This window comes from Myodes glareolus, chromosome X, assembly GCF_982192425.1.
Source record: "Myodes glareolus chromosome X, mMyoGla1.1, whole genome shotgun sequence".
Classification (NCBI taxonomy): Eukaryota; Metazoa; Chordata; class Mammalia; order Rodentia; family Cricetidae; genus Myodes; species Myodes glareolus.
The window spans coordinates 18,596,489-18,622,129 of NC_142053.1; the positions used below are offsets into that span (position 1 = coordinate 18,596,489).

A 25,641-nucleotide genomic window follows, 5' to 3' on the forward strand; every position below is an offset into this window, starting at 1 on the left:
GAAGAAAGGAAGGAAGGAAAAAGAAAGGAGGGAAGGAAGGAATAGAAAAAGAAAAATAGACTAAGATGGAGCTAATTTTTTAAAAAAAAAGACCTCGTTTAAAGAGAGACATCAAGCCCAACGGCAGAATACTCACCCCAACCAGCTAGACAAAGTTTCAGGATATAATTTGGAATGTATGTATTGAAGACTTTGACTAGAGCAAAGTACATGTGGACTGCCTCCAGCCCCATCCACGTCAAAGACACAAGCAGAAAGTAATGAAGTGCCACGGCAGCTGTGATGCATAGTCCCACTTTCTGAAACGATGCCAGCCAGGAATTAACCAGGAACGCTAGGTTGAGCATCAGCAATGCTGTGCACAGGTTGATCAGGATTTTGGAAGGATAATCTTTTCGAAGTTTGCTTTAAAACAAATAAATAAATGTTAGGCCAGGCAGGGTCTCCCTTCCAAATTAGGCACTGCTTCATCTTATCTAGATAGCAAAAGGACAAGGGTTGTGCACCAAGAATTCCCAAGTCCCCATCCCTCTCTGCGAAGCTCTGGGTAATAAATGGTTGTGCAATCCATTGGAGTTCTAGTGGCTTCATTTTCTTGTGAACACTTTCTACTGTGGATACTTTAAAATGTCATCATTCTGGCAGGTGCCTGCTTGGGCATGTAACTGTGAGGTTTGGATTTTTTGTTGTTTGTTTGTTTGGTTGGTTGGTTTTTATTGTTAATAAAATTAAATATTTTGCTTGTTTAATTCTTTTTGTTCTTGAGAATTGCCATGAAATATATCTACCTCCATTTCCCTCTCTTACTCCTCCCATATTCCCCCAACTCATCTCCCCCTCAATGTAAGGTCAGTTTTTAAAAATAATTATGGTTTTAATTGTCATGTCTGTGACATGTAAAGATGTTGAGAAACTTACCATATGATCATATACTCACCAACCATTTGGATGCAAATCAGGGCTGTCCATGGGCAACCTTTGCTGTGATGTGTTCATTCAGTTCTTTTGTTCACTTTTCAATTTTCTGCCTTGCTTTTAAATTGCATTGTGTGCATGCATGCACACGTGCACACACCACACACACACACACACACACACACACACACACACACACACACACCACTGCTACTATCCAAATATCATCTCCCAATTTGTGGTTGTCTTTTCACTGTCTTTATACTTTTTCCTCTGATGAAAGAGTTCTTATTTCTAATGAAACTTTAGACTATTTCTTTAATGGTCCCTGTCCGTGTATCAGGGTAGAGAGATTTCACTCCCAATTACAAACCTTTCACTTTTAAAATACTCCAGGAAGTTATTTTGCTTTATTTTTTTATCTTGCCCACTTCATAATCTGATGATGTAAACCTCTCTCTGTTGTGTTATAGTCATGAATTTAACAAGGTTTTCAACGACAACCCGTCCATTAGACCAAGTTAAACTTACTCAGAGCTATGTTGCATGAACTTACTGGAAAGTTATGTATGTCACCATTGCAATCCCCAGGAAAATGGAGGAGATCCCACATCCTGTGTATGTTATAATCACTAGTATCCGTTCGTTCACTGCATCCACTGTAGACCTGGACAAATCCTAGAATTGCAATACGTAGTACTTTACGTATTTATCAGAACAAGCTTTGCGTTCAATGCTTCTGGTGCTCACAAACAGGTGGCTCCCAGGACATACAGCAGCTCTGTTACAGCTTCTCTGCAGTCAGATGATGGGCTTGGGTATGTGACGACCATACACAGCTTGACCAGGCCTAGTACAGCTTACTGTATACAGAGCCTGGAAAGCCACCAGCAACACTGAAAGAACATTTAGTCCTTGGTTTCATTGTCATTAACATGTTCAGCACTTGAAAATATAACCAAGCTAATGGGTTTGAATTTGGGACGCAAAGTGAATCATTATCTGAACTGAGTGTCCCCGAAATACTTTGTGTTTGAAATACACAAAACAAAGCAGAAAGACAGTTGTTCCTTTTCCTTAGACCTTAAACAACTTTTATAAAATTAAGAGATAAAGTGGTCCTTTGTGTACAGTAATAGTTCAGTCATGTCTTAATCTGAAGACCGCCAAAGATATGCAATAACATGCAAAATTATTTGAATACATAAGTGCACTGGTTTGGGAAGAAAATCCACAGCTTTCATTAAATGCTTATTGTTCTATGCCTCATAAGAAGTTAGGGCGTTTTTTTTATATATATATATAAAAGCTAGGAAGTACTAATCTGTTCTGGGAGTTTTAAATTAGAAGGAATCTACCCCCTGCTGGGACATTTTCCAGCACCTAGAGATGTTTTCTAGTTGTGACAACTCAGGAAGGTGCTAGTGACAGTGACTGGGTCGAGGCCTGGGATGTTGCTGACCATCTTACAATGCACTGCTTACCATACCATAGAATTATGTGTTCTAAGTTTCAACAGTGTTAAGAGTAATTCTCGCTTCTAACATTCACAACTGAGAAGAAAGAGCTAAGTTCCAAGCAAGTAAGACCCCTCAAAGCAAACTGCAAAACTAATTGCTGACAGAACTAGAACCTGAGCGTGAGGCTTTTTTTTTTTTTTGAGGCTATAAAGCTCGAGACAGTTGGGAGTGAGCCAACCAAAATTCTCACCATTTGGATTCTAGTATGGTGAATAAAATGTCCATAGGGAATATAAAACACACTCAAGTCAGGTGTGGATGGGCATCCTCATGCAACCAGTACTTGAGAGGCTATGCCAGAAAGATCATGAGTTCCAGACCACCCTGGGCTACCCACTGACACTGTGTGCTATACAGAGCTTCTTGTTTGAAGAGTGGGCCTTCATTTTCTGAAGAAAAAAAATAAACACCTGTTTTGGTCGTCTCCATTTTAGTAAACACAATGGGAGGAGAGCCATTTTTGCTGCTTGCATACTATTTTTTCATTATTTAGTTTACATGTAGATTAATAGTTAGAACCTGCTAAAGGTTGTCAAGATTCCATTGAGGAGTGATAAAGAGACAACTCACCATTAAAACTCCAAAGTGGGTGAGGTGGTTACACTGACAGATTGTGTAATTTACGTTGCTTTCCTTTACTTCACAGCCTGATGAATTCCATCCACCTAGCCCATCTGCAGGGGACAGAAGGGAATTTCAAAGCAATTTTACTTTTCTCAGAAATGCTTAATTTTTCATTATATGAACCATCCAAACGTGTGTTATAATTAGCACTGTTTGTTAAGACAGCAAGATAGAGATACGATTGAACAGCAAAATTAAATTACATTTAATAGGCCAAATTGACGTGTGTCAGGGGTGCAGGGTGGGAGGGGGCTTTTTAGATAGTCTAACGTCTTGTCACTCACTAGTCCTGGTTCTGTACCACACCTCTACAGATTAGAGCAGATTCTAACCATGAGCAACTATTCCAGCCACCATGCTGGAGACACGTGTTATGTAAGCAGGCAATAGAATAAACAGACAGATCTGGAAGTTTAGAAGGACCTAGACGTTTGTAATATAGGTTGCCACTTAGCCAACCCAGGCATTTATGTTAGAAACAGTTGCACCCAGAAACTAAATGGGCTCATTTGCTTTCGCTCCATTAGAGCCATGTAGATCTTGGGTTCTACAGCTTTTTTAGGGTGGTAGTGCACCAAAAGATTTATCTCAGGACAGGTATCCAGGTGTGAGCAGAACTGTCCCCATGGGGAAATGCTATAGATTCCAGATGTTCTAGATTCCCGGCATAGAGAGCCAGGGGCAAAGGGTCTCCTGGGAATGGTCACAACTGCCAAGAATCAACACAGGAACCAAATTATCAACGCTGTGGAGGACAGAGCTTGTCACTTTATGGGATCATTTTTTTAACAGACTTGGGGGGAGCCAGGGGAGGACACATTGTTTCTGCTTGTCAGAAAAAGGTAGTGTTCTGTTCCCTAAGGAGCTAAGTAGAAAAAGAACGTCTCTTTTCTCTCTGATTTCTAGATGGGAAAAGTACCCAAGCAGAGCTCCCTAGGTAGAAGAACGTTTCTCACCACCAGCCATAACATTCCTAGGAGAGACTGGTTGTGTGGGGAAATTCTCTGAGATTTGGTATTAACACTAGAAATTCCAGTGGAGGTGGCAAATCTAAGAGAAAGCCAGTCAGCAGTAATCACACTCAGCCCCTTCATCGATGCGGTTATCCAAGCAGAAGGACTTTTCAGGATTAATGAAGAAGTCTCATCTCCTCAATGAGATAATTAAAAGATTGGGTCCCTTAGAGGGCATAGGGCCTACCCAAGGACTCACCATCATTAGAAAAGAGAGGGAGAAAGTGAATAGTGAAAGAAAGTACACCTAGGGCTGTAAGAAAGTACACCTAGGGCTGGAGCGAAACCTCAGTTGTTAAAGGCTAGGCTCACAACCAAAAAGATAAGAAAGTACACCTAAAGAGGCAGGTGATCGCTCCTCAGCCCTCTCCCAATACTTCACAGTTATTTGGCACTGGGCCTTCTAACTGTATTTTTTCCAATCTTGCTTACCCATTTTTATATTTATTATTTTTATAATTTATATAATAAATGTCTTACCAAAATGAATTTTCTTAAATTTCATGCCCTAAAACTCACAAAGGGTATCTTGGTCATGCAGAGTGCTCTGTGAGGCCCGATTCGACAACAGCTGCACAGCAAACCCTCTGCCTCCGCCACCAAGCAGGTCACAGTCTGCTTCTATAAATACTTACTGTTGGTGTCAAAATCCCAAAAGGCACAGTAAACTTGATCATAATTCTGCAAAAATGAGAATTACAGCTAAATAACTTTCTTTGTAAGGGTTCCTGCACAGCGATAATACACAGAAGTTTTTTCAAGGTTGCTAGCCAGTGGACACACAAGCACGCGCACATAGGAGCACACACACACACCCACACACACAGAGGAGAGAAAGAGAGAGATCATTTATGTCTTGGTTTTAAGTCTTACTCCACCTAGCTCTCGAGTTAGAAGTAAGAAAATAGCATTTTACTGTATGGGGCATGTGCTATTTAGTAGCATTGGGATCTGTCAGTTGGTACAAGGCCCAGGGAGAAGCTGTAGAGGATCAGTGAGAGACTGGCGTATGGTAGGTGTTCTTTATGAGGCTTCAGAATTGGGGACTCACAGCTGTGACCATCCTTTATGGACACATGATTGAGCTGCCTCCTCATTAAGCTTGTTGAAGATTCCTAAAACTTCCCGAGCTCCCTCAATCTCTGAAAGACTGGCGGTAAGGGATAATTAATTCCCAGGAATAATCTCAGAGTCATCGTCAAAATTGAGAGATCTTACCCACCTAACATGCTTTATTTTCAATCTGGTTTTTAAATTCCCTATTCCACTCTCCCTTCGCTTTAAGACTAGTGGAAAATATGTTAGACCATATGGCCTCTTAGACAAGGAATGAAGGAAACTATTAAAGCTCCACACTGGACACATATTAACATCAAAGAATAAAACAGTAATTCATTCTTTTACTAAGACTGAATTTGATCATTTTAGTAGGATAAGCCTTATGTTATTCCATATGATTATCATTTTAATCCTTTGATAATTAATACAGGTTTTAATGTTCTTCATGGAAAACCAAAGAATAAAAATGTTATTTTCAATAAAGGTGTTGTTTGTCTCACTCAAAAATGAAGGAAATTCAATGACTTTTACTGTTACAACCAGAGATCTGTTTAGTCTTAGTTAGTGTCTTGCTAGAATGTCCACTCTTCATGATCCTTTGAGAATACAACATTGTTTCTAGAAATACCCAGTTATAACATTCTTCTGCTAACTGGAGTTAGAAAATCCTCATGAAGTCTTTGAATTGAATGTTAATTGACCTTCTTTTTTCAACAGGAAAAGTACAGAGGGGTCCTGTTTGGTTCCCAGATGAAAACAGATATATTACCCAGTTTCCTTGAATATGCTTCAGAATGATAATCACTGGATCAGCCAAGTTTTGAATAGACATATTTGAGATGCTTGCACTCACAACATATGTCATTAATGCAGTAGTGATGGTTTCAGTCTGCAGAAGAAACATAAAAGTCCTAAACGTTTAATTTCTTATGTAATCATTATCAGTGTAGAATTGGTGATGTGTTACATAGTTTGGGCACAGAAGTGTGGGGAAATCACAATCTAATAGTGAACTTTCAGAGTCATTAAGTTCACCTCTTCACATAAGGCACAGTGATTTTAAAAAACTCGAATAAATCATTAATTTATCCATCCATCCATTTAGAACAAATCTATCCAATCAACATTGGCATTGAACCAGATACTCAATATTGCCCTTGCGACAAAGTAAAACATCCTCTGCTTTGATATTCCTCCAGGCCTAAACATTTCACAGTGTAATTTGGTTCCAACTCTTTGATCATCCATACAAGATTTTCTAACAAGGAATCTGAATCCATCACAAGTTAATTACAAGCCATTTCAGGGTCTACCCCCCCCCCGCCACCGCCATAGGAGAAGGAAGTAGGTTTATCAACACCCAGCTTGAAACACATCTTCAAGGATAGTCATCTGTACTCTAGAAACCCACAAGCTCTGAGATCGAGATCCAGACATTATAGTCTAGCATGCCTTGCTCAGCCTACTACGCAGCAGGTATTGCCTCTTTTGGTTCCTATGAGTCAGGTTCCCCATGTATATGCTTCATCTCTCACTGACATCACATGACCATTGGTATTCAACTGAACTGAGGCTTGGGCAGGCTTATTACCTGTATAGACAAAGATCACATAGCCAGTGAGTGGCAAACAGGAACTTGGACCTTGTCAATTAGAGAGTCTCATATCCCTACAGATACATTCACTTAAAGGCAACAAACTAAACCATATTTGTAGAGATATGACATCCTTTAATTAGCAAGGGCAAAGTTCCAAAGGCCAAGACTCCAGAAGGCCAGTTAGCTGAGTGATCGCCTCCCTGTCTCATATATAAAAGCTCAAACAGGCTAAAGGAAGATGAAAAGAAGATGAATAAAATTTTTTAAAATTTTTCTAAGAAAGCCTGATGTTCAGATGACATCCATTGAACACCTACTGGACATGGTTAGAAGTTGTCACTGGGAAAACAGTGTGCAGTAGCTACTCCCTAGTCAACTTAAGCGCTTGAGTAACTAACCATGAACGTGGTCTTGGTCAACTTGGAAGTGTCCTACTTTATGTTTACGACCACTTTTGTTCATCCTAAACAGTCATGTGATGGTTACTATTGTAACATGACAGGATCTAGACTCACACAGGATATAAAACTCTGGGCATGTCTGAGAAGCATCGTCTATATCGGGTTGGCCTCTGTATACCTTTGAGGGATTGTCTACATTAGGCTAATCAACAGACCCACTCTAAATATAGGTGGCATCGTTACCTCAACCAGAAGTCCTGGAGTGAATAAAAAAGGAGAAATCTAGGTAAGCACCGGCAGTCATTTGCATCTCGACTGCAGACACTATGCAACCAGCTTTTTCAAGCTACTGCCGCAAGGATGTCCCTCCTATGGTGGACAGTATCCTCAAACAGTGAACCAAAATCAGCCCTTCCTTGCTTAAGTTCCAACAGTTAGAAAAATAACAAATACACACTCTGATGACTCGGTGTTCCTTTCTCTTCAGAGTTCCCTGAGACAGCCTGCTAAAGTGGAACACCATCAGACCATGATGGTGGTAAGGTGTTACTGACACTCGAAAGCCTATGGGCTAGCCTAAGCCCTCTGGGTCTTCCAAAGACCTTCTCTTCTCTGGGCCATCGGTAGCATGAGGAAGGAGGGTAGACCAGATGACCTCTAAATAATCCTCCAATTTAGCTTAAGGGATACAGTTTTCTGCAGGCAAAAGACCAAAGGAGGAAATATCCATAGTGACCCACTTAACGAACCTCTTCTCTGGGTTCATGTTTCTCACCTACAACACGATAAGCATGGGGAGAGGGGAAATCACTTCTCACTCCTCTAGCCTCGAGTTTTGCCTGTTAGACCTCTGACCATTTGCACAGGTGCTTCCTCTGTGTCGCTCTCTTCGCTCTTCATTTAATTATGTGGCCCCGTCGCAGCTGGGATCTCCCCAAATCAAGGGGCTCCTGCTCTTCCCTCTCCCACAGTCCCAGAGCCCCTGTGCCATGGTGTGATAGCTCAGTGCCTTTGCTCTTCCCTGAGAGCTGCAGCTGCCAGAAGAAAGGAGGAGGTACGAGGTGTTCAAGAGTGGGATAGTCGTAACAATTTCTAAGGTAGGAGGTTGCGATACCTGTCAAGATTTCGATCAAAAGATGTTAGTGGAAGCTGTGTAAAACTAAGGCTGTGGGCCTGGGCACTGAAGAGGAAGGTAGTTACAGGGTAGTGTGTCTTCATTCATGTACTGTTCAGCCACCAGTGACACATGTCCCAGCCTCATGTCCTGCTTTTAGTGTTAGAAACTTCTACTTTCTCTTCTCTTTTATTGGGTTTTGTTGTTGCTGTTGTTGTTTTGGGTTTTTTTGGGGGGCGGAAGGGTTGAGACAGGATTTCTCTGTTGCTTTGGAGCCTGTCCTCGTACTCACTTTGTAGACCAGGTTGGCCTCAAAATCACGGAGATCTGCCTCTCTCTGCCTCCCGAGTGCAGGGGATTAAAGGCATGCGCCACCCCACATGGCTTTTGTTCTCTTTAAATTCACTGCATTTTCCATGAGAGCAGGCCCCATCTCTCCCTTGCTTAACACTGCAGCCATAGCACTCAACACCTAGCACCCAGTGCCATGAAAACCACAGAATAGCACTTAGCACCCAGCACCCAGTGCCATGGAAGACACACAGTAGGAATGAAATGACTATTGGCTGGATGAATAATTTATTGAATGACTAAAAGAATGAATCGTATCACCTTCAGCAAGCACCTTCCCCCTTCTGGGTCTTGGTGACCTCACTGGCACAATGAAGATATGGGACACTTTGAGTTATGAGCGCCCGTCCAGCTCTGAATTTGATGCCAAGCTGGTTCTAACCCTTTTTCATCTGGCACTATGACGTCTGCAGGCTAATTTTGGCGAAGGTCTTTAGTCTATTTCAACGGAAGGTGCTAGCGAATCAAAATTACTTATTAAGCGTGAAATCTATGCAAAGCAAGTTTATCTCTTATTCTAAGAGACAAGCACAGCCCTGTGAAGGAAGGAGGGAAATTAAGACCAAAAATAATGGCATCTCTGATGATGCAGAGCAGTGACAGGAATATCAAATCGTTCGGACAGCTAAGGAACACATTTTAAATCATTATTACAAAATTTTGTCCACTAATTTTTTCCAGGATACAGAGAAGAGAGAACAGAGTTATTAATTCTGGGGAGGCATCCTGGGCAGGAGTTAAACTAAACCTACAGGAACAAATAAAATTTAGCTGGATAGAAGAATGACCACAGTATGCCAGGGAAACGGAGCGCCTGGCAAACACATTCCGTGCTGATGTGGTCCACTTAAATTGGCACACTAAAAGTATCTACTAGATTCTTTTTAGCCAGGTACAATATCCCCCCCCAATAAATTTGTGAATTTTTGACCACTAAGAATTTACTCCTTTGGATAATTCCTTAGAAATGCAAGCACACCTGAACAAATTAATGTATTAACTTCAAATACAGGAACTTTGAGATGGGGGAGATGGCTCAGTGGCTAAGTTCTTCCTGCGCCAACAAAAGACCATTGTTTGGCTCCCCAGCAACCCATATAAAATGCAAGGGGAAATGGTGGACGGTCTGTAATTCCAGCCTTGGAAGGCAAATACATAAGATCTCCAGACTAGTCACATTGGCAAGCTCTGGGTTTGACTAAGAGACGTTGCCTTAAAGAATAAGGTGGAAGAACAATTAAGGATGGTTCCTGACATCATCCTCAGGCCTCCACATGCCCACGTACACATGTGAATGTGCAGCCTCCATATATACATACATATGTGTGAATGCATGTGTGGGCTTATGTGCCTATACACACAAACTTGCATAAACATGCATGTACACACATGTACATGAACACACACACACACACACACACACACACACACACACACACTGATCTCGGAACTTTGTCATTAGACAGCTTGAATTTGATCCCTAACTCTACCACTTCATCACTGTGTGGCCTTGGGTAAAGTTATTTGGTGAGCCTCAGTTTCCCTTGAGAAGTTAATGAGACAGCAAGCATTAATCACAACTAAAGCTGGGTGTGGTGGCACATACCTTTAATCCTAGAACTTGGGAGGCAGAAGCCATAGGATCTCTGACACCTTGGTCTACGTAGAAAGTTCCAGGCCAGCCAGAGGTCTATGATGAGAGCTTGTCTCAAATGAGTAGTACTCACATTCATGAACCTCACACCAGCTCTGGTTGCTGTCATCTCAACAGCACAATGAGACAGAATGGTCACAGGCAGAGACCCAATCCCATAATAACAACAACAATGAAAACATTTACTCGGGGTGGGATACCTTGACCAGACTTGATGCAGGGGAGGGGGGCCTGGTCCTGCCTCAACTAGATGTGCCAGACTTGTTGACTCCCCTTGGGAGGCCTTGCCTGTTTTGTGGATGGGGGATGTGGTGAGGGAGGTGACGGGGAGTGGGAGGAGACATAGGAGGGGGAACTGTGGTTGGTATGTAAAATGAATAAAAAAGAAAAGAAAAATAAAGTAGTAGTTAGGATGTGCCAGGCAAACGGTAAGTACTTCAGTCCTTTAACAGGTTCATGAGGTCCTGTTCTTAGACTATTTCACGTTGCAAGAAACTATGGCAGAAATCATACAGGTAGAAGACAGCAATGTCGGCTTCAAATCCTAACAGCAGGTCCTCCGGACCATGCCTCGCCACAATTCACTGCCTCTAGCTTAAGGAGAGGTTTAGATCATGCAGACCTAGAAGCCATGAGAGATGGAGGGGGGAATATTAATAAGCTGAAAGGCAATCTCTTCGGGAGAACATGCTGTTCTTTTCTAGCTTTGAAACATCTTAAGGCCTCTGTTTGGTCACCAGATAACCCTTAAGGTCCCATCCAAAGCTTAGGAGCTGTGAAAATTCAAAAGTGTAAAACATCATTAAAGTTGATGTTGATTCATGTGGGGGGCCAGGGGTTGTGCTGAAAGCCTTTGGAATCAATCCGAACATAGTCTAAAATAAACAGAACATCATGAAAATAGCAGGAGTTCATAATTAAAGTGAGTCACCATGGCAGTTCATGACAGTTACCGGAGGCAAGAACTTACCTTAAAGAGTGAGGTTTGGCCAAAAAAATTAAACAAGATGGTTTCTAAGCCATTAAGAGGAACTTTTTCTCCCAGCGATTTAGGCAAATATATGGAAGCCAAAACCTTCCTTACAGGGATACTGCCCAGGAAAATCTGCCAAGAAAAATCAGGAAATGAAAGCCAGAGTCCTCACCCATCATAGTGACAGCCTCTCCTCCTCCCATCCCAGCCAATTCAGAATTCCCGTAGAGGGCTGAAGCTGAGGGATAGGGCCTGGATCCATGGGCTACGACACTTCCTACACATCCATACACCAACACACATACACACACACATACACACGCGCGCACACACACACACGTGCACACACACTGTCCTTCTAAAGTTCTCTCCCTTTCACCTAAGTCTCACACTTGTGGTGAAAAGAATAGCTGTCTTTGTGGGAGCCTGGTTTGTTTGGATGCTCACCTTCCTAGACCTGGATAGAGCGGGGAGGACCTTGGACTTCCCATAGGGCAGGGAACCCTGACTGCTCTTAGGACTGGAGAGGGAGGGGGAGGGGGGGAAGGGAGGTGGGGAGGAGGTGGAAATTTTTAATAAATAAATAAATTTAAAAAACAACAACAAAAGAACAAGAAGAATAGCAAATTAGGTGATTTTCCAAATGTTCAGAAATAAAGGTGAGTTGAGACATCAGGTTACCTTCTCCCATGTAGTTCTGAAAGCAGAAGCAACAAGAAACCATGCAGTATTAGGCACAGTCCATTGAGCAATGCTTTCACTGAAAGTGAGCCAAGGAAGTCAGCCTTTAGCCTTTAGCAATTCTGCTAGAGACTCATGGTGAGAAGGATATGCTTGTTTCATTGGGAATAAATAGCATTTGGTACACACTAGACCATTTTTGAGAATGAAAATGGGATTTATTAAAAATTACACTTGGACTACAATCATAAACCTGGATCTTCCAGGCAAAAATGGGTGTATGGGCACCTTACTTGTATTCTTTTTTTAATATCTTAGTCAAAGTTGAGAAGTATGTTTTAGTAGGATGTTAGTAAACAGTCTCTCGGGGAAGCTAAGAGACTTATCCAGAGATCATAAGGCAAGGAGGTAACTGAACAAAAACACGTGATTTGAAGCCTTATTTTCCTACTATCCACGGTGCTGCTCAGTGAGCTAAAAATAGTCAGGTATACAGTAAGGGAGGTATGGGTGGTAGTGTATAATGTTTGTAGAGTAACTTATTGAATGTAAAACCCATATGGACTTTCTAACACAGAAGACTCATACTTAGTCAGTTGATGACCTTATGGGTCACGATTTAGCTTCAGCATATAGGTAATATATGCTGAAGATGCGACTAGGGTTGATGGTCTGCTTATCCACTGATGCTTATAATGGGGACTCCATATGTAAACAAGGAGGTCAACACCTGCTTCCACTATAGCTAAATAGCTCTTAATGGATGAGGATTTTGCTGCATCTAACAGCTATATAAACTTACAGTCTTTTGAAAGCCCGGGAAAATGAATGCTGGCAGATAGATTCTGGAGCAGAGGAAGCACTCAGAAAAAGGTAAAAGCACAAGGTGAACTACTTGTTCTTCCGCTGTTCAGCTGATGTTGGACTGAAACTACTCCTGCTTTGAAGGGCATCTGAAAATGTTGCTAGGAAAAAATCTACTCATTCCTATTGTGAAGACTAGGAAGCAAAGGATCAAGAGAACCACAGCCATTGGAAGGACAGGATGGGTAACATCTAGAATGGAGAGAACTAAACTCTGCACAGACTATGTTCCTGGTCGCTGAGTCCAAATAAATATCAAGGGACTCAGTTAAGATTTGAACTGCCACCCAGGACATGGAGTTTACTTTGATTCCAGGCAACTAAATAGCCTATTATAACCAAATCAACAGCTTTCAGAGAAATATATTAGAAATTAATTTCCACATAATAAAATTCACAGTGTCCAGAATGTAATACAAATTTTCTAAATGTATGGAGAAAGAATACATATGCTCCACTTTTTAACTACAAAGACAAATGCCGAAGAACAATCTTGAAAGGACCCAGACACTAAAATTAACAAACAGAACTGGAGAGATTTGTTAAAGGCTAGGCTCACAACCAAAACTGAAGTCAACAGACAATGATTTTAAAAATTCAAGTACAACTGTGCCCTGGTATTTGAAATAAAATGTACTTTCATTTAATGCAAAGAGAGTGAATACTACAAGAAAAGCAGAAACAACAAAACGATAAGAATAAGAAGGATATGAAGAGGAAGAGAAAATTCTAGGATGGCCATGGGAATATTTTGGTTGTACTAGATGAGAGCATCCGTTATATGACAATAACAAATGCCACTAAATTTTGAGATACATGGATAGAGATCATCTCATCAGAAAGCAGATAATAAAATGTTTGAAAATATGAACAGAAGTCAGGCGGTGGTGGTGCATGCCTTTAATCTCAGCAGATGGGAGGCAGAGGTATCTCTGTAAAGTCAAGACCAATCTGGTCTACAAAGTGAGTTCCAGGAAAACAGGGATACACGGAGAAACCCCATCTCAGAAAACAAAACAACAAAAAACTGAACAGAATCTCAAGGACTTTTGAAGCAGAATTAAAAGGTCTCATATACATGAAATTGGAGTCTCAAATGGACAGAAAACATGGTAAGAAACAAGATCTGAATAAATAATAAATTACTAATTCATGAAACTCAGCAATTCCCAACAGGATAAATACAACAAAAAAAAAACGCACTAAGGCACATAATAGTCAAACTGCAGAAAAATCACAGAAAATATTTAAAAGCCAATAGGTGGAAATGATGTATTTCATATCTCATACAGAGAAATAAAATTTAAATGATACCAATTTCTCACCAGAAGAAGGTTAAGACTAGAACAGAGAGAAAGAGACTTTCAAAACATGATGGGGGGGATCAAACATCCTTCAACGAATCAAGGGAAGTTGTTTTCAGAAAATTAAAACTAAGACAAATCATCACAATACCTGCCTGGACTACGAGATAGGATAAATGACACTTGTGATGCTAAAGGCATACGAGATGCTGGATGGAAGTCTGCTCTTCAGAAAAGGATAGCAAGCAACAAACTCAGTAAGTACCCGAGAAATGGGGGAAACCCTTTCTCTCAACTTCTTTAGTATCATGGCAGATGTCCTTAATCCCAGAACTTGGGAGGCAGAGGCAGGTAGATTCTATTAGTTCGAGGCCAGCTCAGGCCAGTTCCAGGTATTCAGGGCTAGATAATGAGACCAGGTCTCAAAAATCTCAGATAGATAGATAGATAGATAGATAGATAGATAGATAGATAGATAGATAGATAGATAGATAGACAGACAGATAATCATAAAATTCTCTTGTAAAGTCTATAGTCTTCCTTGGTTAAAAAAAATAACCAACATATGAAAATTAGAGAATAGAGAACAGGGAGTTTAAGTAAGTATTTATGGCTTTAAATTCCTACATTTTTGTGAAGCAATCAATATTAACACTAAGGAGACTATGGAAATATTAAGTTGTATATTTCACTATCTAGAGCAAGCATTAAGAAAATTGTATGTTTGGACAGTTTTGTGTCAACTTGGCACAAACTAATGTCATCTAAGAGGAGGGGACCTCAATGAAGAAAGTGTCTGCATAACATTAGGCTGTAGGTAAGCCTGTAGGGCATTTTCTCAATTAATGATCAGTGCGGGAGAGCCCAACCCACTGTGGTTGTTGCTATTTCTGGGCTGGTGGTCCTGGGTTCTATAAGAAAGCAGGCTGAGCAACTCACGGAAGCAAACCAGTAAGCAGGTCCCCTCCATGGCCTCTGCATCAGCTCCTGCCTCTAGGTTCCTGCCCTGTTTGAGTTCCTGTCTTGACTTCCTTCAGTGATTAACAGCAATGTGGACATGTAAGCCAAATAAATCCACTCCTCTTCAACTTGCTTTAGGTCATGGTGTTCAACCACAGCAACAGAAACCCTAACTAAGACAATGTGCTAGAAAAGACAAATGCTGCTGGTAGAAATGTAACATTGTTCAGCTACTATGGAAATCATTATGGAAGTTCCATCAGAAACCAAAATAGCACAGTCATAGTATCTACCTATATCACACCTGAGTATATGCCCAAAAGAACCAAAGTCACATGCATGACAGATATCTGTACACCCATTATTATTGTGATACTGTTCATAATAACAAAGATACTGAATCAGCTGAGTTGACCATTGACATATAAATGGATTAAAATTGTAGTTGTATGTGCCCAATAAAATATGAAGTCATCCATGAAGAAGAATGAAATATACCACAGGGAAATGAGTTTAACTGGAGATTGTCACGGTAAGTGAAATAAGTCAGATTCAGATAGAAATACTGCATGTTTCCATTTTGCAGAATCTATTAACTTTAAAAAGACATGGAAGTGTAAAGGAGAGCATCTGAAGGAATGAAGGATCAATAAAAGAGGGGAAGCCGCACAACAAAAGAGGAAGATTGCTGTGGATTTGATCAAAATCCACTGCATGAAATGTCATAACGAAATCAACTATTTTGTAAAACTATTATTTGCTGATGTAGGATAATATGAAAAGCAAATACTAATAAAAATTAAAATGAAGTACCCTGTCTCAGAAAAACCAAAAAAAAAATAAAATGAAGTATAATAAATATTTTAAAGTAAAATATAAGATAAGAAAAGGAAGAGTAGCAGACTAAGAGTCAAGCATATAGAAAAGAACATGAAATTATAGGGTTGGGGGGTTGAGTTTTTTTTTCTTGTTTTGTTTTTCCGAGACAGGTTTCTCTGCATAGCTTTGAAGCATGTCCTAGCACTTGCTACTTTGTAGATCATGCTGGCTTTGAACTCAGAGATCCATCTGCCTCTACCTCTGCCTCCTGAATGCTAGGATTAAAGGTTTGTGCCACCCCCACTAGGTTAAAATTATAGCTTCAAGTTTAAAGTTTAATCATGTCAATAATTTAATTAAACATTTAAGGACTATACCCATAAAAGACAGAAATCTCCAGGATTGATTTTTCAAAAAAGGTCAAACCAAACTATATGCTATCTACAAGCACTGTACTTTAAATATAAAGAAAATAGAGGGCACACACATGTTTCTGCTCACACATATGCATCCTAAGAAAGCTGTGAAGAACATGAGACTGGCAGGCACGGTGGCACACACATATAATCCCAGCAAGCAGGAAGTAGAGAATGCTGGCTCACTGGTTGCAGTCCAGCCAGGGCCATAGAGCTAATCAAAAACCAGTCCTGGCTACATAGAGAAACCTTGTCTCAAAGAAACATCTTAGAGATAGAGGTATCTTATAATGATAAATAAGTTATGATTAAGGATTATATTAGGAAAACCCCACAACATAAATGTATATGAAATAAATATGACCACATTTATAAGAATTAAAGGGAAAAATAGCTTTACAAAATTGGAGATTTTAATAGTCCTCTCAACTAGAAATTAACTAAGAAAAGATTAGTAAACACATAGATGATCCAAATACTATCAACCACATTTACCTTATTAACACTTGTGCTGTAATATACTTAAGAACTATAAAATGGGCACTTTTTTCATGGACCTAAAACCTGCACCCAATTACCCAGGATCAAAGGACAAGTTTGTCCTGCCCCAATGCAATGCACTAGACTTTGTTGACTCCCCATGAAAAGCCTTACCCTCTCTGAGAAGTGGATATGGGTGGGCTGGGAGAAGGTGGGGGCAATGGGAGGATAGGAGGGAGTGGGAACTAGAATTGGTATATAAAATGAGAAAAGATAGTATTTTTAAAAAAATAAACAAAATTTTAAAAATGAAAGAAAATTATTTTTGCCTGGCAATCTTGTCTACTTCCAATATCCAAGAGGATAACTATATATTTTTCTTTGGGTTCACCTTCTTATTTAGCTTCTCTAGGATCACGAATTATAGGCTCAATGTCCTTTATTTATGGCTAGAATTTTTAATAAAAAAAGAAAATTATTATTTCAAGAGATACAAAAATCATTCACAAAACCCATAACAAATTTTCAGCAAATTGGTAACTCTAGATGATTGTGGATGTGTGTGCCTAGTCCCAGATACTTGGGAAAAATGGCTTGAGCTCAGGAACTCAAGATCAGCCTGGGCAACAGAATAAAATCCCAGCTCAGGAAAAGAAAAGAGAGAGTCATAACATCCTCAAACAAAATAAAAAGGGAGGGATCTGAAAAGCAGGGCCATGACCAGCCTGACAGCAACAGTAGAATAATGAAGACTTTCCATTTCATATCAAGGATAAGACAAGACACCCACTACAACCATATCCCTTGAACATCTTATTATAAATAGTAGACATCAAAATAAGGCTAATAAAGGCTGGGGAAAATCTCTTTGCTGATAAGGTGCATGATGCGCAGGCATGAGGACCTGATTTGTATCCCCAGGATCCAGGTAAAAGGCTGGACAGTACATTACATGTCTGCAATCCCAGTACTGAGGAGCAAAGACAAGAAGACTCTGGGCTTTCACCGACCAGTCATTAGTCAAAACAGTGAAATCCAGGCTCAGTAAGAGATTCTGTCTCAGAAAGAGAGAGGGGGCGGAGTTTCCCCAATGCTGGCTCCCACACATACATGCACAGGCAAGTGCACCTACAAACACAAATACACACACACTAAAAACTAAAAACCTGAAAAGATTAATAAAAGGAATAAAGTGGGAGGTAGGAAAATAGCTGGGGAACTGTGAGTGCTTGTTACACTAGCGTGACAACAGAGTCACAAGTCAAGTATAATCTGTACACCAGCAGCCTCGCACTAAGAGGAGTGGGGATTGCTGCGGACACCATATTAGGTTCAGGCTCAGTGAGAGCTGTCTCAGGTAGCAGGGTAGGAAGTGACAGAGTCAGACACCCCATTTTCTCCTCTGGAATCTGTTCACACACACACATTCACACTCAAAAAGAGAAATATCACTAAGGAAAACACAAAACTGTTGCGTGAAAAATCTATAAAATATCTAAAACTAGCAAACTAATCTTACAACTGGACATGATACACAAATGATGTACAAAGGTTAAACATCATTTGTCCAAAATAATAGGACGAGAAGTGTCTCAGATTTTGCAGGGTTTGGATTATGAAATATTTACATAGATTCTACTTTCTGCTTGCACGATTCCTACTCCAAAAATCTGAAATTAGAAATGCTCAAACTCTCAAAATATAAAATATTTTGCAATTTGGAGTTTAAGATTAAGGCAAATCAGTCAACTCATACTGTATATTTTATATTTAATCAATTGCATTTGACATATTAGCATAAAATAATTGTAATTTTAAAATATTCCATTTGCAACAACAGCATAAAAATAAGATATTCAGGAATAAACTCAAAACACAGCCAGGTGTGGTGGCACAAGCCTATTAAAATACCAGCAACTTGGAGTCAGAGATAAGAGGACTGTGAGCTTGAAGCCAACCTGGGACACATAGTGAGTTCAAGGTCAGCCTGACCTATAAACCAAGGTTTAATTTGAAATCTTGAGGTCAGGGACTGTAGCACAATGGTAGAGCATCTCTCTACTATGTGCAAGGCTAGAGGTTAGATCCCCGGCATTGTGAAAAAAATGTTGATTAACAACCATATCAGCTCTACCCATGAAAACTATGAAACACTGCGGAGACAAACTAGAAAACTAAGCAAACGTCCATGGGTTAAAAGACTCAATATGGTTAAGGACTAAATTTCTCCAAAATTGATCAGTAGTTTCAATCCCAGTCACAATATAATTTTTTGCATAGATTTTCAGGTAGATGTAAAAATTCATGTCTCTTTATAAAGGCTTAAAGTAACAAACTTAAAAAAAAAACAATGAAGGGCTCATACTATCTGACTTTCACACTGCAGGTACCGGAGGAATAAGAAAATAGCCAAGAGGATCTAGCTTCAGGTTCAGTGAGAGACCCTGTCTCAATGACAGATCAAGATGCCTGACAGCATCCTCTAGCCTGTGTACATGTATACATAGGTGAAAATATACACACACGAGCACATACAAACATACCTCTCTCTCTCTCTCTTTCTCTCTCTCTCTCTCTCTCTCTCTTTCTCTCTCTCTCTATCTCTCTGTCTGTCTCTGTCTCACACACACACACACACACACGAGTATAGGTACCAATACAGTGTAGTAATAACACAGGGATTTATAAAAAGTAAACAAATGTAACAACACAGAAAGCCTAGAAATAGGTTTTTTCCCCAACTCTTTTATCTTTTTTTTTGAGAATTTCATGTATGAGTACTGTATTTATATCATATCTGATGGAGGAGGGTCATCTGTCCATGTGTTACTTTCATTGGTTGATAAAGAGACTGCCTTGGCCTTTTTGATAGGACAGCAGCTTAGATAGGCAGAGTAGACAGAACAGAATGGTGGGAGAAAGAAAGCAGAGTCAGACAGACGCCATGGCTCTCTTCTCCAAGATGGAGGTGGGTTAGAATCTTCCCGGTAAGCCATGACCTCGTGGTGATATACAGATTATTAGAAATGGGATAATTAATATGTGAGAGTTAGCTAATAAGGGGCTGAAGACAATGGGCCAGACAGTGTTTAAATGAATACAGTTTCCGTGTAATTATTTCGGGTAAAGCTAGCCAGGCAGGCCGCCTCTCCTATTTACTACACATATCCCCCTCCCTCTTCTTCCTCCAGTTCTTCCTATGTCCCCTCCACTCCTTTTCAAATTCATAACCTCTTATGCTTAAGTAATTATTGTTTGCTCTCTGTCTCTGTCCTTCCCCATCTCGACTACCCAGTTCCCTCAAGTTCTCCTCCCACCTCCCCTTCTCCCCCCTTCTGTCCGCCCTTCTCCACCCACCCCCATGCTCCCAATTTTGTCAGGAGATCTTGTCTATTTTCCCCTTCCCAAGGGGATCTATATATATTTTTCTTAGGGCTCACCTTGCTACTTAGCTTCTCTAAGGTCTGTAGGCTCATTATCCTTTGCATTACAGGGCTAGTAAGAAACCTGGCACTAGAGAAATTCCCAGGAATCCACAAGGATGACCCCAGCTACAACCCTAAGCAATAGTGGAGAGGGTGTTCAAACTGTGCCTGGCCCTGTAGTCAGATTGATGACTATCTTAAATGTTACCATAGAACCTTCATCCAATAACTGATGGAGACAGGGACAAAGACCTGAAGCAGAGAACTGGGCTGAGCCCCCAAAGTCCAGTTGAAGAGTGGGAGGGGTGAGAATATGACAAAGAGGTCAAGACCATGAAGGGAACACCCACTGAAACAGTTTACCTGAGCTAATGGGAACTCACCAACTCCAGTCAGACAGTAGAGGAACCACCATAGGACCAAACTAATCCCTCTGAATATGAGTGACTGTTGTATGGCTGGAGAAGACTGTAGGGCCCCTGGCGGTGGCACCAGGATTTGTCACTGCTGCTTATACTGGGTTTTCAGAACCCATTCTCTCTGGATAGATACCTTTCTCAGGCTGAATATAGTGGAGAAGGCCTTGAACCTTCCTCAAAGCAATGTGCCTTACCCTCTCTGAGGAGTGGATGGGGGTGGGGTGGGAGAAAGGTGGAGGGAATGGGAGGAGGGGAGGGAGTGGGAACTGGGATTGGTGTGTAAAATGGAAAAAGATAGTTGTTTTCCTTTTAAAAATGAAATAAAAAAGTTAAAAAATATTATTGTTGCACACACACATGGAGAAAAAGATGTGGATGCATATACATTTATAAATACAATCTGCTGACTTCATTTAGTATATTTGTGTGTTCAGGGCTTGAGACTGAACCACCTATTAGAAGTTTGTCCCTGGAGAAAACTGACTCTCCTTCTCTTAGCAGCCATTAATTGCTTGCAGCTCATCATTTAGGGGTGAGGTTTTATGAGATTCTTCCCCCAAGTGTTTTTATGAAATGTATTATCACTTGATTTTCTTTTGTTACATGTAACAAAGAACATCAATGAGAAGGGGAAAGTCCCTAATAAGCAGCGTTATTTGCAAAACTAAATATTCATTTGTAACAAAGTGATCTCATACATTGGAAGAAAATTAGTTCTTGGAGATGCTTCCTCTTAAGCATAAAAGTTAAAAACTAAAGAGTATGTTTAAAAAAAAACAAAAACAAAAAAAACATAAGAGAATGTTTTAATGATAGACCCCTGCCAAATTTTTTTTCCGGACAAATCATATATAGTTACTAGTAAGGTAAAAGAACTGAAAATTAGATTTTAGAAAAACTTCTAAATGTGTGCCTATGAAAAGACACCACTGAGAAAATGATAGGAAAGTTGTAAAGAACAACAAGCCAATTAAAATACAAACAAAAGACTTTGACAGCTAAGTCAACAAAGAAGTTATGTGAGCAATCAAGATGAAAATGAAAGCTTCCTGTCCATCATTAGCCACAGGAGAAAAGAACGTGGGAATTTGTATAAGTATATACCCTATGAGCCAGCTCCTCAATTTCTAAGTATTTGTCCAAGACACATGAAAACATGTCCACACAAAAACTTCTATGCAAACGTTCACAGGAGCACTATTTGTAGTACCTGCAAACTGGAGGCAACCTAATATACAGAAATAGTAGAATAAATTAAAATGTGCACGATATATTTATTCAATGAAATATTATTCATCAGCAATAAATTCATCAGTAAAAACAAAATGACTAATTTTGAGTGGTTAATATGGAAAACAAAATGATTAATTTCAAAACAATGTAATGTATATGGAAGAAGAGAATCACGTATATACCACATGATTCATTTTGGAGTTATAAAGATCTAGAGCAGAAACAAATGATCCAGGAAAATGTGCTGATGGTGATGGCCCTGGAGGAAAGTGAGGGTCTTTCAGGAGCAATAGCAATAGTCTAATCTTGAGAGAGTGTAGGGCTATGTGTACATATGCCTTAGCTAAACTCAGAGACCATGGACTTAGGATTTGTATGTTTTCCCATACATAAATTTATCATTTTTAAGGTGTAAAAATAAAATCCGGTCCCTCAAGTTGCTCTGGAATAGTTTGCGACCCACCAGAGGCTGAAGTGCTGCTGGATGGAGCTGAGAGTTTTTATAATTGGTATATAATGGTTGCATTTATCTTTGGGATACAGAGTGATGAATCAGGGTAACTAACATCCCCATCACAGGAGACATTTGTCATGTGCTTCTGTTATCTAAGTTCAGCCCCGACTTTAAATGCAGCCAAACATAGGTCCAAGTTCCAGCTTAATTGTTAGGCTATGTGTCCTTGGGCACATTCTTTGACTTTCCTTTTACCTTATATGTTCCAACAATACTAAATAGTGTAACATCCAACATCCAATAAGTTCTCCCTACATGATAGTCAACAGTCAACTAATATTTGGAATGATTTTAGGTGACAGAGTCAACTGTGGCATCATTGCACACCACACAGACACCAGTACAACTAAGATGTTAACCTACCACTGATTATACACAAGTCTTCCCTGGCATCTCGATGTTTTCTAATATTCCCATTCAGGTTAATAGTTTCCAAGGGTGCACTTTGGTTTTCCTAAGACTTTCATGGGTAAAGATCTAGAACAGCATACATGTGGTTGCCTGGCTCTCAGTTTCCTGAGTTGCACTCACCTGGGGGGTTGTGACTTCTTCAGAGGCACGGATGCTGAAGGCCATACCTTCAAACATGTGGTCCACCCTTAACACAGCCAAAGCCAGTCTGGCCACAGTGAGATTTGCCGTTCTCCCCACAAACTCCATCTTGTGACCAGCACGCTCAATTATCCTCAGGATACTGAAAGGAATCACAGGCAAACAGCACTCTTTCTGCCGTGATAAAACTCATCCTCCCACGATGTCTCACTGCAAAGCTTTGCTTGGTTACTTCATTGTCATCTTGATGGTGTTTAGTAAGAGCCCTGACTTTGGAGCCCAGCAGACAGAGGTCTGTATCTCAGTGCCTCTAACTTCTGTCGGGGTGAACAAAATGACCTCCTAGAGCTTCGGTCCCCTTGCAAGCAAAGTCAGAGGTAGTAAAATAGCATGTATCTTATCTCTTATAAAGTCACATCTCTCAGGGCCTCATTTGCCTTACAAGTTCAGATTTTATTTAACCTATAAAGGAATGCCGCCAAGAGGTTTGAAGAGCAATGTATGATCTGATGTGCACAGTGAAGCACAGCGGTGACTGTAATATAGAAAATGGGGCACAGAGGGGCAACAGTGGAAGCGGGGGTCTGGAATAGGAGCTTGAGCAGATGCACAGGGGAGGGAACTGACAGTAGACCTGGGGGAGGGAGAAATGGATGGATCCATTGATTCTACTAGAATATTTTAAGAGGTTTAAGGGTGTATAGATAGTGCTTCATATAAAAGTTGATGTCTTCTTTAGTGTTGTTATGAATAGCCTCTTGTGTCCAATTAACACTACCTATAAGGTGGAGAAAGATCACTAGGAGGAGTTGGAAGGAGTAGTGAGATAAATACACACATACGTGTGTGTGTGTGTGTGTGTGAGAGAGAGAGAGAGAGAGAGAGAGAGAGAGAGAGAGAGAGAGAGAGAGAGAAAGCGAGACAGAGAGACAGAAAGACAGAGAGAGGGATGAAACTATATTGGGTATGTATAGAAAGTTTTCAAAGAATAAATAAAAATATAATGAAATGAGTAAATAAAAATAAGACACTCAGAAGTCAACTTCTCAAGGGGAAAACAAAGAGTTGGTTATTGACTAAGGGAGAAAGTATCAATCAGAACAATTTCTACGTTTTTCAGGGTTCTGTGGTTTGGATGCATTTTATAGAAAAGTACAGCAGTTGGAAGGATTTCAGACTGGGTTTTGAATAAGGATTTATCTGAAGAGTCATTATCACTGAGAGTTTGTTCATATTCAAATGGTTCTATCCACTACACTGGACCCTGTCAATTCATAACTGCCTGGTTGCTGAAAAAGTAATACAATAACGCCTAAGTTTCATGAAGCCGTGTCTCTGAGCCAAGCATTCTGACTTACTTATTGCTTGCTGGAGGCAGGTTGGAAGCTGAATCGCTTTGCTTCTCCATCACTGTGCTGATGATTTGGAGTATCATCTGGGTTAGGTTGGCACTTATATCATCACAGTTGGAAATGTCAGTTACTTTAGAAACAATGATCTTTGTCTCTTCTTCATCCAGAGCTGTAGACTTGTTCACCAGATTTAAAATGTGCTCTGCGACTTCGTCTGCATTCTCTGCGGGGGGGGGGGGAGAAAAATGGAAATGGAAACCTTCACTTCTGCCCTTAGTGTTAGGCTACACTGGACGGCCTCCTCCCCTTTAAAGAGAAAAGGCAGTGAATGGAACACACATCAAGTGAGCAAAGTACACCAAAGGAAGCTATTGAATCTCAAGTTCTCCAATAGACACAGTTCCAGAAAGAATGAAAGCCAATTTTGTCTTCATTAACTCTGATTTCAAATGCACTAGGGGGAATCCTTTTGTCACTGAAGAATTATCTTGAAGGTTGATGCTAATTAAGACTTTTGAGTGTTGGCTCAAGTTAAGATCCCACCTATATTCAAATATCAGCAAACATTGAGTCTAAGTTTTCACAATCAGGGGTAGTGATTACTATTCCCTGTCAAGAACAGGCAATCCACAGGTAGAAAGAAAATATGGGCCACATGATAAGAAGCAATTAATTTAGATTTTCTAAGGAGGAAGAACAATAGCTATTAGCTCGCCCACTTTTTTCTTCACTTTTTATTATGGAAATTTTCAAGCATATTCAGAAAGCAAAAGAATAGTCTAATGAATCGCCACGTACTTTATGAAACACCCAGCTTCAACACATGTCAGTGGAAGGCTAATCTTAATTTATATCCTCTCTATGGAGGGTGGTGATGGTGCACACCTTTAATCCCAGCACTCAGGAGGCAGAGGAAGTTGAATCTCTGTGAGTTCGAGGCCAGCCTGGTCTACAGAGTTAGTTCCAGGACAGGCTTCAAACCTTCACGGAGAAACCTTGCCTCGAAAAATAAAAAAAAAAATTATATCCTCTTATATCCTCTCTCACCCACTTTTGCCCCATCCACATATCCTATGGCTTCCCCCACAAACATTTTAATACATATCTTTAAATTTAAACAACTTTTGTTTTAACCATTATCCTAATTAAATTAAAATTAAGAAGAAAAATGCCAATAATATTTACAACACCAAAACAAATGTCCAATCAGCGTTCAGATAATCCTTAGTTGTCTCATAAATGCTTGTTTAAATCATTTTTTTCCTCGAGTCATCAACCCCCCTTTTAAAGTGAAGAAAACCATTAAACAAATACAATGCAAACTAGATATTACTTCACTATAATCCACATAAAGCTGATCATCCTGGTCACATCTTCCTAACTTAAAACCCAGCAACCAAA

At 40.2% G+C, this 25,641-nt stretch overlaps 1 protein-coding gene across 1 annotated transcript in view; it reads right to left on the reverse strand.

The window, feature by feature from the left end:
• Nucleotides 1-25,641, reverse strand: part of Adgrg4 (adhesion G protein-coupled receptor G4) — a 92,521-nt gene that overhangs the window by 15,246 nt on the left and 51,634 nt on the right. The window contains exons 10-17 of the mRNA XM_048457563.3: nt 24,247-24,463; nt 22,868-23,030; nt 11,219-11,353; nt 5,901-6,020; nt 4,708-4,753; nt 3,006-3,109; nt 1,472-1,593; nt 137-405 (exon numbers count right to left, since the gene is read on the reverse strand). Of these exons, the coding sequence (XP_048313520.3) occupies nt 137-405; nt 1,472-1,593; nt 3,006-3,109; nt 4,708-4,753; nt 5,901-6,020; nt 11,219-11,353; nt 22,868-23,030; nt 24,247-24,463 (1,176 nt within the window). The remainder of the gene's footprint in view (nt 1-136; nt 406-1,471; nt 1,594-3,005; nt 3,110-4,707; nt 4,754-5,900; nt 6,021-11,218; nt 11,354-22,867; nt 23,031-24,246; nt 24,464-25,641) is intronic.